Here is a 17,966-nt window from a genome sequence, read left to right on the forward strand (position 1 = left end):
GGTGCGACGGCGGTGTGTGCAGTCTACCGGGAACAGAGGGGCGGGGCCGATATAAGCAGTGGGAGGGAAGCTGTTGATGACAGCGCGGGAATGAGAGTGAGTCAGTGGGAATGAAAAAACTACCTAAGCTCATCTCAAACAGCGTCTCATCAGCAGGGTACGACCAGTGAGAGTAAGAATTAAGAAGTCAAAGTAAACAGCCTCTCTTCATGAACGCAGATCACGCATGCGTGCGATGTTAAGTGCGATATCACAAACCACCAAGAGATCCATCCATTCCTCCAGGAAGTCATCAGGAACTGAATGAGTCTGTGAATCATTAAGCTGATTATCTGTATGGTAATGGCTTTGTGCAGCAACAAACGATAGAGAGACAAACTGATGGATCAAGGCCAGGAAGACAAAGCCATGAGAAACTGCATCTTTAGCACAGCTTCATTTTTGAAGTTAAGAGTAAGGATGAATGACAAGCTTGATCCAGTTAGACAGATAGAGAAATAAATCCGGCCCATACTTGAGCAACATCTTTGTTTTCTGCCCAGTATACGCCCAGTTCCATGGCCCAAATCTGGCCCGTATACAGCATGATTGTAAAATGCTACTATCTGGACCAATTCTGGCTGTCAGTCAATTTCAGGTAACAACCCAGATATGGGAGTACAGTAAAATGGGCCAGACTTGGGGCATCGGTATGTTTTACTATTTGGGTAACACCCAACACCTCTCAGAAGAAGCACAAACTATATGCCCAAAAGTATTCAGGCACATAACTGTGTAGGTTGGACCCTTTAATTCCATATAATTGAAATCTCCTAGGGTGCAGTAAGTTAGTATAAAATTAGTCATTTGATGGACTGAATTAAAAAAAAAAAAAAAAAAAGTCTAAAAATGGTATGAGGCCTCACAAATGAAATATATTTGGCTGCCAATTTATATTTTTCTTATTCATTTTTCTCATTCATTTTTAACATATCTATCTTCCCATTCTAGTAAAGTGGTCTCAGACTTTTGGACTCTACTGTATATAATATAAACATTTACTGACAAGCTCTGGGATGTAAACATACTTATGTCTACAATTAAAGCATACATACATAAACATACTTATTTTTATGGGCTAGAAGATATTCCAATTTCTACTAGGTTTCATATATAATTTCTGTTCCTCTTTTGCCATGTCACTGCCCCCGCACACAAAGGCAACCCTTTAAAGAAAAAAATGAGTTTTCCCAGAAACCTGAATGACGGACAGGGAAATGACGTCAACCTCATCCCACAACTTTAGGATCACGTGGAGTTGATTCAGTGACTGATTTAACCCGGTTCCAAAATGTTACGGGTATGGCAACAATGAATTTTTTGTGTGAGGTGTGTATATGCATGTGTGTGTGTGTGTGTGTTTGTATGTGTGTGTGTGTGTGTGTGTGTGTGTGTGTGTGTTTGAGAGGCTTTTTAACCAAACCACCTAGTTAATTTTAGTGGCTGTACTGGAGCTTTCAGTGGTGAAGTCCATGACAACTCGGCCGCCTGTGGAGAGGAAGACCTTCTGAAAGCTCCAGAACAGCTATTAAACTTTTTTGTCATTTACTGTCCTCGAGCTCAATAGCTTTTCCAGGTTTTATTGGAAAAAGGCTTTACAAAGTAAGTTTGACAGGCAGCAGCACTTAAGTATACAACGCAGTAAAAATGGCAAAAAAAAAAAAAACCTCTCTGCTGGACAGATTTTGGACTGAACACGAGTCCAAAACGTTACAAATATAAATACATACATACAGTACGTACAAACATACATGGGTACAGAATTCAATTTACAGCATCAGAACAAATTATGTACATCTGCTTAAATATTATTCATCTATCTGCTAATTTCAGTGTAGCACTTGTGAAATACTGTGAATAACCAGCATGTGGTGGTTCTTATTCATTGAGAGTCTTTTCAGAAGGCAGAGCACAAAGGCACTGGATCTAAAACCCAGATGAGAGGAACTCGTCACTTAATCGTTGTTGAAGAAAATACTATCACACCGCTGCGATCAGTGTGTCCTGTCCTGGCCACAGAGGAAACTGTGTCAATGATTGTTGCAAAGCTCTGATAGAATTTTGTATGATAATCTTTTCTGGTTTGACTTATTCATTACAAATCTACAACTCACTGTTGTCATACCGATAACATTTTTTTACATGTACAATTTAATTGAGCTGCTTTTAAGTCGCAAACCTCTTAAGAGCAGCTTTATCATATAGCTTCAATACAACCCTGAGGTCTGTCTTTTTTTTCTCTTCTTTAACTTTGGAACAGACTGAGGCTTTTACATTAAAGAAACAGGGTAGTAACTTTGGCCCAGTGCTCACTATAAGCTGCTGCTCTTTAGACAAGATTTATCTGTTTATGGCAATCTGTAAACCTGGCTGGAATGTGTTGCTAAGCCAATAAACACCAACCCTTAGCTTAACAGAGTACCTCAGTGCTTTCGGTTTGGAAGTCTGCTACAGAACCGGTCAAGGTGGGGTTATTGATCATCCTGCCAGAGGCGCACAAACACTGTGGAAAGATGCTATCATCTTCTAAAAGTGTTGTGTCCTGCATTGATCTGAAGGGAAACATTGCAGAGAGAGAGAGAGAGGACAGAAAGAAAAAAAAACACAATGCTTTAGTACAGTATCTCTCTCTAACGAAATGACAGCCAATCCTGCAGGTTGTCGCCGAGGCAGAAAAAAAGTGCAATGCAACCTAGCGTGACTCAGCATAACATGTCAACCTGACATGCTGACGTTTAGTCTGTGTTGCCGGGATACATTCTTAGAAAATACTGCTGCTGTGGTTTGAATATTATATCCAACTGTACTGCGATCTTTCACCCGGACCATGTACCACGACCAGATGGCGTCTTTAGTGGGGGTGTGTTTAGGCAGGCGTAACCGGGCAGGCAGCTGCCCTGTCATCATCCTGGTCCGGGTCCTTAAGGGAGGAGGTGAGAGGATATACATAAAGGAAGATGGGACGGGGTGGGGGGGGTGGTGTTGGATGTGGGCGGGTCAACCCAGGTCGGTGGACATCCCGCTGATGGCACGAAACACATGCAGCGAGTTTTGCAACAGCGAGCGCATCATATCCTCCTGGTAGATCTGGGGAGTCAGAAAAAAAAAAACACACAGGATGAGTGTCAGCCCTTACATAAATACAAAGGTCATACACACACACACACACACACACACACACACACAACTACACAGGCTGATAGGATGTGACACACTATGGGGTTCTACACATAAAAGCTGAAGGGAAAAAAGTGTTTCCACGATGAAATACATAAAACAAAGCTATTAAACCAGGTCTACAATTACCTGACAAACATAAATATGATCATGAAAGTCATGCACACACAGTATTCCTTGCTGCTGTGTGTAAAGTCACACTGTCCTTGCACCACTGTTTTTTTTTTTAATTCTTATCAATAAAAATCTTTTCTTCTATCTCTCTGATCTCACTATCACGTCCGTACGCACAAGCTCTTTCTTGTACATTGAAGTTGGAATCGGGAACAGATCTGAGAGGTGGGCGGCGGATCAGGGGTCTGGGAAGAGGTTTCCACTGCTGCTACTTGTGTTTATGGAAGCAGTTACTACACAGTTGTATTTATTCCAAACAGCTGCTGCTGAAGCAGAGTCGTGTAACAAGAAGCGTCTGCAGACACGAGACACGAGACACTCGTCTACAGGGTGAAATGAGGTGAATGACATTTGTATATTTTATTTTCTATTAATTTTGATGTTTTCGTTTGCGAGACATCAACACAACACACTTCGCGCACCCTGTTAGGCTACGCTCGTGAGTCTTCAAACAGGTTGTGTGAGCAGGATGATTATATGATAATTGTTATTGTACTGTCCTCTGAATGACACATTTAGTTGTCATTCAGGTATCTAAACAGCAATTACTCCATTTTTTACTCATCATCTTATCCTTATCTCAAACCAAAAGCAAAAGCATTGGGCATTATAAAAACAAAACAATCCATTACAAACAGGCTGCCCACTTAAAATTGTAAACAAAAAACTACTATGACATCAATGAAGTTTTTGCTTTTTGGCGTTTTGACCTCTCGTTCTCTTTTCCATCCTTAGGAGAATTTACCAGAAGTTGGTCCTCTGCTATTTGTCACACTAGATGTATGCAAGTGATATTTCATTTGCAACAACATGAAATCACATTGTTCCTAGCCAACAGGCTTTCACCCATGCCGTGCTTAATCATAAATAAGTCGGGGGTTGAATCTGCTACAACTTGCCCATAGATGCGAGCTTCACTTAACAGAGCTCTGCCAAAGCCTGTCAAAAGTCTGCTATAGTAACCAGACCTCAGCCGAACATGTCTGAGGAAGAAACAGTAGAAGATTCTCTTTAAAGAAAGATCTAATACAAAACCAGAATCATGTGGAAACTGGACTTCATGTTATCTGGGACTTTATTCAGGATATCTAAGAATATATGATTCAACTGCCGTGTCCTTTCTGCTTTTTCAAGTTTTCTTCTTTTTTCCATCATCCCAGTCACAACTTCCCCATGTCAGTCTGTTGCTAATTTCATTTCTACAGGATTAAAAATGAGATTCCTTCTTTGCTCCAGAGCAGACAGGTTTTACTGCTAAAACCACAGACACGACATGACATGAAGGCAGAAAACCTGGGTGGACGTGTTTGTTTACCAGCATCCTGGTTTGTTTTGGAATAACCGAGGTTGCAGTGTGTCTACTACCAGCATGCTTTGTCTCTACACTTGTGTGTACATGCAAATGCTTCCATCCCTTGACCAGGATGCTAGCATGTCTGTAAAACAAGTTTGATCAGTTGATCATCTCTCAATTCCATTTGTTTTTCAACACCAGAATTGGTAAAAAACCTTTTCATGACTCAGAGTGACGCGAAGAGGAAGGAGGAAGGAGGAAGTTTAAGTTATGTTTTTGCCTTTATTTTGATAGTGAGTGAGATAGAGACAGGAAGTTAGAGAGAGGGGATGACATGCAGAAAAAGGGCTGAGGGTTGGACTTGAACCTGGGCCGCTGCGGTTAGGACTCTAGCCTTTTTATTATACGCAATGACTCTATCAGGTGATCCATTGGGGCGCCACCCAGATTTAAGTTCTCTTTTACTGTCACTTGTTTATAATTATATAACGACCCATTTCAAAAGCTTCTCCACTTTGATTGCTGTTTTCTTTTTCATATCCAGATGAATAGATTTTAATTATCTTTGCATTTTAACCACAACAAGAAGGCACAGATTTATTAATTCATTTGCATCGAAAAAAAAAAAAAAAAGACAAACTGAGGCTTTAATGATCACATTACCTGTTTTTCCTTAAAGCTTAAGGTCAGCAATTGTTGGAGAGAAAGAGTCACACCAGTTAGTTTGATAAAAATCAGACAACAAAACCCAACCTGACATTACGAGCAGAACCTGTAGTTGTTAAATAGTTGTGCTGCAATTAAACCATGACACATTCCACTGATGGGAAGAGAACCAAAAAAATACTATGCAATCTTATTGAGCAACAGTGAAACTAAGTGCCCTCCCCTGAATACAAATTGACTGTAACATGAGAGCAAGATTATAGACTACAGTCTTAAAGGTCCTGAGCTGGCAGCTAACAGCTCTTCACTCAGTGCTGTAGAGGAGCATCCAGTCTGTACAATCCACTGTTCAATTCAGCTCACCCTTGGTTGAATCATCTTAATTCTACTCACAAAGATTTTAAGAAAAAGGGCAGATGAGTGTGTGAGGCATCTTTTGTGGCTCTGGGAATAATTCTTCCAGGAAATGTACGATAGGAAATTCAGCCTTCAATGACGCTACATTAGTACAGCCTTCCGCTGCAGCTGATTATGATTCAGTTCAAGTCTGCTCATGAGCTGTGTTCAAAGAATCAAGATGTATCAGCAAGTTCTTCTATTTTTAACGGCCACGTCTACACAGCACCCGACATTAGGCAAGTTGTGAAATCACGTGAATAAACACAACCAGTGGGGTTACTGCCAGTTATGTTACCCCATAAAAAAGTAGCTCACACGTGGTGACTTTTATTGCTCTATCAACCCCACACTCATCATTTGCATTGTAAGTTATTCATATAAATAAAGCAATGAACTTCAACTTTGCTGCAGCTTGAGGTAATGCTTTGGCACCTAAAGTTATAAAATGTAACTTTCCCACATTAAAATGTCTTTTTTTTTTTTTAAAGTTGTGTTTTTTACATTATCCCAGTTTTTTTAAGCACTTCACAATCTAGAGAAATCTGTGATTTTAATCATGGTAATGGTCCATTTCATTTGCCCACCTGTCAATGGCATCATATCCCCCATGTGCTTGTGCCAGTGTTGTGTTTGTCTGCCAGATGCTCAAAATGGACTTTTATCTAGTTTTAAGTCCAATTTTTACACCTTGGTCGTTTTAAACTAAAAACCTCCAGAACGACTAAAACTGAAGGAATCCAAACTGGGAGAAGCTGACAACAAAGGTGGTAAAGACAAAAACTCCCATGATCCCACGCTACTTCACAACGTCACCAAACGGTTGATCGAGAGATCCCTGCAAGGAGAAGTTACATACTGTGCGTTTAACTGTAGTGGCATCTAACTCTGTAGGTAGTTTCGGTTTAATCAATATTCATCAATATTGGAAAATCAACAGAACACACGGGACAATTTCTTTTGGTGGCAGGTAGCTCCAGTGAAATTATCCAGATTAAAAATTACATTCATGTTGCATTTTTTTAAACCAGTGAGCACCACTAACAAACCTCTTCTCATGTCCATTGTATTAGGGTGAAGACGGAAAACTCAAATGTGTCTGCAGGGCGACATACAACCACATGTAAGTGAGAAAGTGCATTTGCATGCACCTTGGGTGAACAGAGCCCCTCAAGCTTTTCATGGTCTCGTGATGTCTGAGCTTGGTTTCATTAACGTGAGCTAATGCTTCTTGATTCTTTTTTACAGGCCCATTAAAGAATGTTGTAACTGAATGTGTAACTTAATAGGACAGGAATTACAGGTATAAGGCCTCAACCGCAATATTAAACTCAAACAAATGAATCTCTCTGTGCTCATGAACAGAAAACACAGTTTGTAACATTGGTCTTGGTGTTAAAGAGAGATTATACTAGCCTGGCTGCTGGTGTAACTGATATCTGATTTGCCACAGAGAGAAAGCTCATGTTTGATATTTCTGACTCATAGTATATCAAATCAGAGCAAAACAAGTCTGAGCACAAAAAAAGGCGTTGGTCTGGCTGTGATGAGGTCAGGGTGTGGTATAAACACATTCAAAAATTGTCACCTCTCCAGAATATTTCATTTTATTGAAGTCTGGGTTGGGACCAGACAAACATGATTACCTGTTCATGGATGATATCTGACAGTTCCTTCACCATTTCTTTGAAGTTGCCCTTCAGGCCCTCGTGGTACTCGAACTGGTCCTCTTTAATCAGACGCTCATTTATATCCAGGGCCATGCTGCAAGCCTCAACGAAACGCCTGCAATTACCACAAATAACTTAATTTACTTTAATTACATAAAACAACAAATTACTTTTTCATTAGATCACTTATAAACTGTTTTTGTTGTTGTATTGTTACAATTAAAGAATAATTAAAATAATGATCATTTATTTATAAGGGGAAAAGGGCACCTGAAAATGTCCTTGAGGTCTTTCCCTTTCTTACTACCAGACTGGTTTGATTTACTGTCATCTAGAAATGCTCTCGCATAGGCCATGGGACCTGCATTCACCTGCAGCAAGACATGTCTGAAAATGTTAGGCACTCAAACAGATAACAACAAGCATGTACCATCCTCGATTTCTCATTGCTCTCAAGCACTGATCCCTGACCAGGTATTATCTGATTTGAGATCTTAAGTGTGTCTCTGAATGATTCAAACTTTTACCTGCACGGACACACAGCCCTGCAGTTTGAGCTGCAGCTGGATCATGTCCACTTCCTGGTGGGAGCAGAGCTTGGTTAGCTCTAACGTCCGCGCCTTCATCTCGTCTATGGCCACGTCCACGGGCTTGAGCTCCACTTGCTTCTCCCCCACCACCTCCACTCGCTTCTTCACGTATGGGAAGGCGTGGGCAGCTGGAGATGAGAGGTGTAGGCAAAACCGGTTGAGAGTGAATCATAGGATCATCTTTATGTGTTCTCCCGCTTTTAATTGTTGTGTGAATTCAAAAGTGATGACAGAGACAAGAAGGAGAAGTTTTGTTTTGACATCGCGGTAAACAAGCAGAAAAATTAGCAAAAGCATCTGTTGTTTTTCCCGCTCTATAGTGTGTACAGAGTTGTCTCTCTTGGCAACGACTACACGCAATGAGACTGACATGTATTAGCTTAACAAGACAGAATAACACTGTTTGACGGTGCTTGTCAATAGAATGAGATAAGCTGGAGATGCTTGAATAGGGAGGGATCCTAACATCCAGCTGCCACTTGCTGTAGTAACCAGCTGTTTTAATGTTTACTCCCTGCACACAAGCACAATGCAATGAGTGATTAAAGGAGAACTTAGTACATTAATGCTGTAGGGCATTTTAAAAAATAACACATAAACTGTCTCTTCACATGAAAACTGTCAAGTCTCTCCTGCAGGTTTTATGAAGCTGTTGGATCAGGGTTGAATCTAAATGTCAAACACTACAGCAGAGTGTTTATGAGTGTGTGTGTGTGTGTGTGTGTGTGTGTGTGTTTCGTTTACTTGTGAGCACGGTTCTCCTCTTGCACTGCTCCTCCACCCCGCCGTGCTTTTTGCCCGTCAGCGTGTACGGAGTCTCAAACACAAAGCGGTTGATGTTGTGGCACTTCTCGAAGTCGGTTTTCTTCTCCGGCGCCTCCTTCTCCTCGAAGTACGGCTTGACAAATGTCACCTGGACGTAAGCGAACTTCTGGTCCAGGTCTTTAGGGTTGACCTGTGGGCGAGCGGTCAGCTTTAATAAACTACAGGCGTGCAAAAAAATGTCCAAAACAAGCAGGAGAGTAGTTAAATATTGGTGAGGCTTAAATCAGACTTGTTGAAAGTGAATAATAAAAAAACGTAGTATATGGATGGATTTTATAACTAGAACCCTGTCTGACACATCACTAAACACCTGAATTATTATGAATAAGTCTTGAGATGGTCTTTTGGTTTGAGTTCAGAACATATGCCTCTATGAGGGCTTTTATTCAGATATTATTGAAACATTTCTGCTTATTTCCCTTCATTAATTGATCCACAGAATGACGGACATGAAGGGGCCTATAAAAATGATCTTTTTTAAAAAGAGATACCAGGTTTATACCCGGTCTTGTTTGAAAAAAAAAGTCTCTAAATCTAGTGAAAATGTGCTAAATTGGCAACCCTCTATTTGCACCAGAAACTGCAATCATTTGGCTGAACAATTGTGGAAATATGATCACTCAGTCAGTCAGGGACATTCAAGATTGTAGCCATTGTAATCATCCAATAGAACCTTTATGTTTCCTAATATCTCCATGGAGATATAACATCCCCAGTTCCAAACACTTGGCTGCCATGACACACGCTGCCTCATCCACCTCCAGTGAGTATTTGACAGACACTGGGTTCAACTAACACACACAGTAAAAGCAGTGAAAGAAATCTCTTTCCAAACCTCTCAGCTGAGACTTCATGGTAACTCCTCAGGACAGAACCAGAACATTTCCCACATTATGTTGGACAAATGATATTTTCTAAATAAACACGAAAGCCGATCTGTGAAGCCAAATGACTTATTTTCATTTCTGACTGGATTTCAACCACTACAGCAACCTGCCATTCAAAGTCAGGAAACACACATTAAGGTTGTGAAAAAATAAATACAAACGTCTCCCACCCTTTCCTTTCTCCAATCTAGCTACAGCACCTTGTTTGAGTCTTGAATTATCTTGACATTTTCTTGCCCAAACTTGTCCCCATAGAGTGTCAGCAGCCGCTGGGAGATTTCAGACAGGCCTGTGAGTTTGGGCTCTTTATAAATGTATTCCTTTCCGTCCTCCTCCTCAAAGAAGCCCTGTGGAAAAACACACAACTCTGTTCACTTGACTGATGGTTCAGTTATGATGGGAGTGATGTGTGCTGCAAGAATTGTTCATTGAAACATGCCAATTAGTATGAATACTAAAGTATTCTTTCTTGGAGCTGCTTGTAGGTCTCACCTGTCCATAAAAAGCCACTCTGAAGTATGTCCCAAGAAGCCTGCGTCCTGATTGTATCACCTCCATTATTTTATTGTAGGCTCTGTGCAGAGTGTCATACAGCCGGCTTAGTTTCTGGAGAAATGGGACAAATACAGGATCAGATATGGGCAACTTTCTGTTTGTTCAGTGAATCAACCAGGCAGTCTGCATGCACAGACAAGCACAAACATTTCAGTTATGTCACATCCCGACAAAACGGGGGACGTGTGTGTTTATGTAAAGGCACGAGGCGACTAACAGATGACAAACACAGAGTGATTTGCGTTTTCCAAACTTGTAATTCTCAATAGTGGGAGGTGGCTCATCATGTCACAACAAGGAGCTCCTGGGAACACATCCACAGGGGTTTGCATGTTCTGTGTGGGTTTCCTCCCGTACGCCAAACCCATTAAGATTAAAAGGCTATTTAAATTAGAGACCGGCAGCCTCACTTCTTGCCCGGTGTGTGCAGACAGGCTCAAGGCCTCCATGATCCTGAACAGGACAAGCAGCGTTTTCCATAGCAAGAGGCAAGAGCTGTTAAAAAGAATTTCGATGAGGGTAAGCGAACCACATTCCCAAAAGGTGAGAAACTGAAACATGCGTGGTTTGACAGATCAGACTGGAATCATGTTGTGCAAGTGACATGGCTGTTTTAATGTGGTGTCATGCCACCAGTTCAGTCGGCTGGTACAAAATGAGATGGAAGATATGCTGACAATCCTGTCAAACAATGCCGTCACACAGATATGTTTATTTGAGCATGAAGATGGTGAAGATGAAGAACCATTGGCTGCACGTTTATGTGTGATATGTGTGCTACCGTTGGGGGGGTTGCTACCTCATACTCGTGACGCTTCTCATAAATAGGGATGATGAGTTTGGCAATGTGCGTGATGAGCTCATAGCGCTCGGCTTTCCACAGCGCCTCCACACAGACCTCCAGGTGTTCGACCAACACCTCCTGGAAGAGGCAAAATTTCGGATTAAATGACTAACGATATAAATGAAGAAGAAGTTAACACAAATCAGGATGTCTGGATTGCCTAGTTATTGCATAATGTACTTCTGTCACTTATGAATGTCTTGTGCAAGAAAGTTATTGTGTGCAGGTCACACCTCAGTGTAATAGACATCCTGCATGCCGGTGTCTTCTTTCATGGCGGCTTCCTCGTCAATATTAAAGGTGACCTTCTTGAAGGCTGCGAGGCCACTGGGGAACAGCTCTGATGAATGGACAATGAAAACATTTCCTCACAATCAATCAATCAGGCAATAAATCAAACTTAATTTGTACAGCCCTTCTCATACAGGTTAATGGCGTTCAAAGTGCTTCACAGATGACTGATAAGCCAAAACAAATAAGAAATGATGATGATGAGATATAATAAAATAGATTTCATAGGTGACTGCCCCAGAATTAAGGAACCAGTTGCCATTAGATATTAGATGTGCTGGCTCCATGTCTATTTTCAAATCTTGATTAAAGACACATTTTTATTCACCAGCTCTTTGTGGCTAACGAACCTTTTAGTTCCGTTGTCATGTTCATAGTTGTGTATATGCTCCATCTTGCTTCTTGTTTTTGTCGGTATGTTTAATATGTTTCTGTATGCAGTATATTTAGTATGTTTTCACTTATTTTATACATTTCTTTTGCTTACTTTTACATTTATTTTGATGTCCTTTTTACAGCTCAAGCTGTTTTTACATGTGCTCTGAGCTGTGGCTCAGGTCGTCCACCGATCAGAAGGTCGGTGGATGTGTCAAAATGGGCAAGATACTGAACCCCAAAATGCCTCTGAAGGCTGTTCCATCTAACCCCGTATGAGTGTGTATGGTAGAAGTGCTGTATACGAATGTGTGTGCGAATGTGGCTTGCAGTGTAAAGCGCTATGAGACCAGAAATAACACCAGAAAAGTGCTATATAAATGCAGATATTTACCATTTACATTAACAAACTGGCAAAAATAACATAACACAAAATATTAATGATAAAATAACAGATGAAAATAGAATAAAATACAATTTACAACATAGATACAATACAATAAAGTGACTAATGAGTAAAAATTATATCTAAATAAACATCAGGCTGAAATTTTGATTGAGATTTCAACACTTTCCGCTGCTCTCAGGTCCTCAGGGAGACTAAGAGCTAAAAGCTGCAACGCCAAAGGAAGTCCTGAGCAACTAAACTGACTCACGCCAGGGGAGCTAAGGAGCCGTACTGGTTCACAGAATGTAAGCATTTGAGACATATATGTTGGTGCAAGACCATGAAATGCTTTAAAAACAAGTCAAAGAATTTTAAAAGGCAGGCGGGCAAATGCTGCATTTCGTTATGGAAGCTTTGAGGTTTCGCAGCGTCTCAGCAACTGGCTCTAAAAACAATGAAAATTAGTCGAGATCCAAATCTGTGCCAGTCACATTCACATCATCTAACTTTTGACCTGCTTTTTAAAACACGTGTTAAAGAAAGAAAGCTAAAATACTGCACAATGCTTGGTTTGGGAAAGCTATTAATAAATCATATGATAAAAGCAGAGCCACTGTATACACACTGCCGTCTCTGGTCTAGATGCCAAACAAATTTTTCTAGAGATAAGCCTGTAGTTGCTAACTGCTTCACCTCCAGCCTCTTTGTCCGTTGACACGCCTCAAAGATAAGGACTATCACATTTGTTTAAAGGATTATTTAACAGCAGGTTTTGCATTACATTAAAATGAACTGTGAAAGAAAAAAAAACAAACAAAAAAAAACACTAACCGCAGTTATGTGGCTTTGTTTTTGCTAGATGTCACTGCGCTGTTCAAATAATATCAGTCTGTGGAGTGTTTGCATGCTGTATCCAACAACAGTCAGTGAACTAACTGGCATGTTGTTCATCACCAGAGCAGGCAAATCTTCCTGGAGGATCACTGGATGTTTCCTGGTGAGGTGCATGGTATGGTTGCGTGTGCGGTCTTAAATTACATCCTCATAGAGTCAGTTAAGTGTGTAATTCAACTCCTTAAGCAAATATTTTTCCAAAGTCCTTCCTGAATTAACTCAGCAAACAGGGCCTTTTTATCAACACTGCTGCAGTGTTTAGTTACAGTATATGTGTAAACCACAAATGCAGGTAAAATATTGCGTGCGTGTGTGTGTGTGTGTGTGTGTGTGTGTGTGTGTGTGTGTGTGTGTGTGTATGTGTAGAAGTGTGCAGGGCCTTACTTTTCCTGTGCAGGTATTCTGCTACCAGTGCAGCCACATGAACGTAACACATGGCCGCCTGTGGAGAAAGAAAAACAACAAACACAGGAAGATTTAGTTTCTGCAGCAAAACACGTTAACATGCAGCTTTATGTGAAATATACGAAATGGGAAAACAGAGTGAGTGGCACAAAGGTGAACTCTGCAGATCCAATGGTGATATATAACACTGTAGCCACCGTAACGTTTTACATGGCATTAAATTGGCTGATTTGTTGTGAAGAGAGATCTGCTGTGTTTAACTCTTCAGCTGTGAACATAGTACTGTGTGACTAATACCTACCTACCTACTTGCCACACCTTCCATTAAACTGGCAGCCAACACCTGTGAAGCAACACCATGCACAAAGGCCTGAAAGCTGCCAAGGAAAAATGTCACCTGTTTTTATGACTGCAGTTTCCATTTAGGAACCTAACCCTCACCCTACTAACACATATCTAATTGCGTATTTACTTATAATGACTGATAGTGAGGGGATTCTTTTTATCTGTTTAGTGAGTTTAGCCTGAAAGTTGCCAAATGTTTTATGAGGAATTTAATTTATCAATGTCCGGTTTTATCTTTTTGTGTAAAAGCATTGTTAAAAAAAAAAAAATGCTCAAAATTGATAAAACAAACTGAAACAGAATACAAAACTGAAACAAGTGGTGTCGTGTGGCGTAGTGGTCTAAACAGGTGCCCCATGTGTAGAGACTGCAGTTTGCCCCGGTTCAAGTCCTGCATCGGACGGCCTTTGCTGCATGTCATTCCCCATTTCCTGTCTCTCTACTGTACTAGATAGAATAATATAAAAAGATTTTATTTATTCAAAATTTTTTAAAACAACACAAAAACAACAAATTAAATAAAAATGAATAAAAAATGAATAAAAAACTAAAAGATTACATTAGATAAATTAACTGGGTTTGCTGCTGTTTCATTTAGTTTGTTTGTGAAAAAGTGAGTCAGATCAAATAAATAAATTAAGTTGGACTCAGGCAAACATTATATCAACTGGACCACCCAGGTTTCAGCTCTGCATCTGACTTGACCTCCATCTGGAGAGGATCAAAAGATTCTCCCTTCAATAAAAACAAAAAACACATTGTAATTACAACCCCAAAAAAATAGAAAGTAGTAAGTAGAAACTAAACTTTTAACTGAGTGTCAGCTTCCCATGTTTACGCCGAAACTATTCTTAGTAACCAAAAACAAACATGTGCGTCAGGATTATATAAAAATATTGAAAACGCTATAGAAAAGCATCAAAATACAGGATGTTATTACACTGTATTGTGGTTATGTTGTTACAGCTTATGATGTCATTACCAGGAGTGATACAGGGTGAGTAATTCTTAATTGAAACCTTGTTAGTTTTCCTTTCAATTCAAATCTCCGGTGCTCCATCTCCAACATCTCTCTTTTTATTCAAGACCAAGACAATTCAGTCAGCAACTGAGATACAAAAAACCAGAGGCCAAAATATGCAAAGATGTCTAAAAGAGATTTAGAGGTCAAAGAATCTGCTTGTCCTTATTGTTATCTTTAGGTAACAATAGAAGAACAAAAATAATAAAAGATGAAGAGACAGAGTGGTAAACATGTAGCACAAAGTGGAACGGATATTAATTGAAGCGCCTCTGTTGATACCTCAGAGAGATCGCCGTTCTTTAGGTGCGCTCGGGCCATGCTGTCCAGCCAGGTCCGCCTCAGTTCAGGGGTGCTAGCATAGGACCGGGCCAGACTGTACTGGAGGTCCAGCAGCATCTCTGGGTCTTTCTCATGCTCTCTCATCTGGGCCGTGGCCATCAGCACTGTACGGATCCGCTTGGTGAGACCCTTCACCTCTGAGGGGAACGCCGTAGACTGCGTCGTGCAGAGAAGAGCAAACAAAGATATTATTGTGAAAACATGATCAAATCTATTAGAAAAATACAGATATGGTCCTGTGGCTTCAACAATCTGACATGTCGTTGTTAGGCTAAAATGAACCTGTTAATTCTCATCCAGCTAATCTTAGTTCTTTAAGTGAAGATTGAGGGTTGATGTTTCAGTCCTAGTAGAAATGATCTTGAAACAATATGCTCTTATTTTGAAATAATGACAACATGAAGAGAATAAAAATCATATGATACTCATTTGATTGGATGAGTGCTGATTAAGTTGCATGAGGCAGTCTTGTAGGGAAGCCTCCCAGGATGCATTGTGGCAACAGACTCCTCTGCACAAGTCTTATTTTATGCATTATTAGTGGTATTATTGTGTTTCCAAACTTCCATTACTGTTATATAACTAGATAAAAATCATGAATGTGGTTAAACTGCAAGTGACGCTGGGTGAACGACTGATGGCTTTATCTAATATAAGTGCAAGAGACTTCGAGGTGATAATCTAGAGACAGCTGCAACCAATAATTCTCCTGTATGCTGTGAAATATTTATATTTGACACTTCCAGCGACACAAAGTCTTGTCATAAATATATTATGACTTAAAGGTCCCATATTTTACCCTTTTGTGGTGTTTTATATCTGTTATCTTCAGCTCCTACATATTTACAGTTTAAACAAACGATAACAAGCAGCGCTACAGATTTAATCTCACACGGGGAACAGAGTAATTTAGAATTGGAATCCAGTGGCCGGTCTGAAGAGAGGATTCATTTAACCTTTATTTAAATCATGAAAAATCATTAGCGTCATGCCCTCATTTTCAATGACTTAAACGGAATAAATACACATGGTAACTTCAGATACATGTAATGTTCAAGAGCGGAGAAGTACAAGTGCAACTGTCTTTAGTTTTAATGTGTTTTGTAAAATGTCCCAAGTGAGTGCAGCACAGAAACTAAAAGCAGTTTTTCACAAATTAGTTTTTCCACATGGGACTTCAAGCATTAGCCAATCACTTAAACTGGTCAGATAATGACTAAGGAACCAGTTTAATGAGGAACAGATGTATGATGGCATATTACCATTTATGTGAATAGAAACCAAAGCCCTGTCACGTTTTACTGAAGATGCACAGCTGACTAGAATAACTGTCACCGGTGATTCATTTTAGAATAAACACATGTATGTGTGTATTGGACCTAAAATCAGCCACTTTATGTTCTTGAATTTATCACTTTGGTGATTTATATGGGATTCAGAGCTGTTGTTGTAAGAGTGTTGACCTCCAACGTACCTTCATGGCCTTGTCACTATTTGCAAAGTTGTTGATGATAGAGAGAGACTCCTGGAAGCGTGAGCTGCCGGTCAGCGCCACGTCGGAGATCAGCTGGCTCACTGCAATGATGATCTGGAGAGAGGGAGAAGCGAGGGGATGATGAGGTGCAGGGGTGGACAGAGAGGAGAGGAAAATAAGAAGGGAAAACAAGCCAGACACAGTAGTACATGTATTGACAGAGTTCAGCAAGAGCTAATGGAAATCTGGACAGCTCTCTGTCACTGTTCTAGCAGAAGAGCAGAAGAGCGGAAACTCAGCGGGCCATCTGTGTTTAAACTGTTTAAACACCCTCTTTACATTCTTCACCTCTGTTATGAAAGCAACTGAAGTATTTCAAAAATAGCTAAAAGGTCAAAGATGAACATCAGGTTGAATAAGGACTGAGACCAACGCTAATGTGCATGAACAGAGGCCAGGTGTTTAGAGGGATGTCATGTTCCAACGCTCCCTCTGCCCCACAAAACCAACACTTTTACCTGCAGGTGTGTGCGCAGGAAGGTCTTCCTCTTGGTGTACTCGAAGTTGTTCCTCATCAGCAGGTAGAGCAGGGCAGACGCCTCGGCCCGCAGGGACCCCAGCTTGGAGACGCAGCACTTGAGCACCTCGCAGCACAGGGCCTCGCACAGCGTCACGCGGCCCTTGAACAGCACCGACGGGAACTGACGGGACAGAGTGTTAGTGTATTAAAGGTCATATTGCGGGCAGGGATGGGATTAGAAAATGCTGTAAGTATGGAGGGGAGACAGCAGGGAAATGGCAGTGACTGAGTGACCCAGAAAGGACTCACATTTCTGACTGTCATGGCGTTTATATACATTTTATACATGCACATAAAATGATTAGGTTTGTCCTAGAATGAGTATGTGTATTTAACTTTTATGACCCAAATACACTTCAGATGTTTTCATGTTTTAAGATATTTTGTCTAGTCTTGAAAGAAACAATGTTGATGTTTTACAATTACAATAAAAAATTTACTTAAATCTAAATTATGGGTGTTTCCTCTTTTTTTTTATCTTTATTTTGCCAGCAGGTCAAGACTGGCACAATATGTGTAAGACTTTCTCCACATTTTCAGTGTATTACAGCAACACCTTGATGCTTTTGGTAGGTGTGTTGAAATCTTTTGACCAATTCTTTTTTTCTTTTTTTTTTTGTATTCAGAGCAAAGCCAACCAGCTTCTCTCAATACTTACCAACTTCCCTACGCTGCCTCTGATGCTAAATGTTAGATTTTTTTGCCTTGGCTTTTATTGTCCTGTATAAACTATA

At 40.4% G+C, this 17,966-nt stretch overlaps 1 protein-coding gene across 2 annotated transcripts in view; it reads right to left on the bottom strand.

Annotated features, from left to right (window-relative positions):
* Nucleotides 1-1,603: 1,603 nt before the first annotated feature.
* dock11 (dedicator of cytokinesis 11) overlaps nt 1,604-17,966 on the bottom strand; it is a 67,747-nt gene continuing 51,384 nt past the window's right edge. For both annotated transcript variants that reach the window (XM_087171219.1, XM_023396590.2), the window contains 13 exons: nt 17,171-17,353; nt 16,653-16,766; nt 15,119-15,334; nt 13,450-13,507; nt 11,351-11,457; nt 11,073-11,195; nt 10,211-10,324; nt 9,919-10,065; nt 8,751-8,961; nt 7,944-8,134; nt 7,687-7,787; nt 7,393-7,531; nt 1,604-3,126 (listed from right to left, as the gene is read on the bottom strand). In XM_087171219.1, the coding sequence (XP_087027345.1) occupies nt 3,037-3,126; nt 7,393-7,531; nt 7,687-7,787; nt 7,944-8,134; nt 8,751-8,961; nt 9,919-10,065; nt 10,211-10,324; nt 11,073-11,195; nt 11,351-11,457; nt 13,450-13,507; nt 15,119-15,334; nt 16,653-16,766; nt 17,171-17,353 (1,794 nt within the window). In that variant the 3' untranslated portion in view covers nt 1,604-3,036. The remainder of the gene's footprint in view (nt 3,127-7,392; nt 7,532-7,686; nt 7,788-7,943; nt 8,135-8,750; nt 8,962-9,918; nt 10,066-10,210; nt 10,325-11,072; nt 11,196-11,350; nt 11,458-13,449; nt 13,508-15,118; nt 15,335-16,652; nt 16,767-17,170; nt 17,354-17,966) is intronic.

The sequence above is a fragment of the Seriola lalandi genome, unplaced genomic scaffold (assembly GCF_002814215.2).
Source record: "Seriola lalandi dorsalis isolate HSWRI2012SDOR001 ecotype SW California unplaced genomic scaffold, Sedor1 jcf7180002054979, whole genome shotgun sequence".
Lineage (NCBI taxonomy): Eukaryota > Metazoa > Chordata > Actinopteri > Carangiformes > Carangidae > Seriola > Seriola lalandi.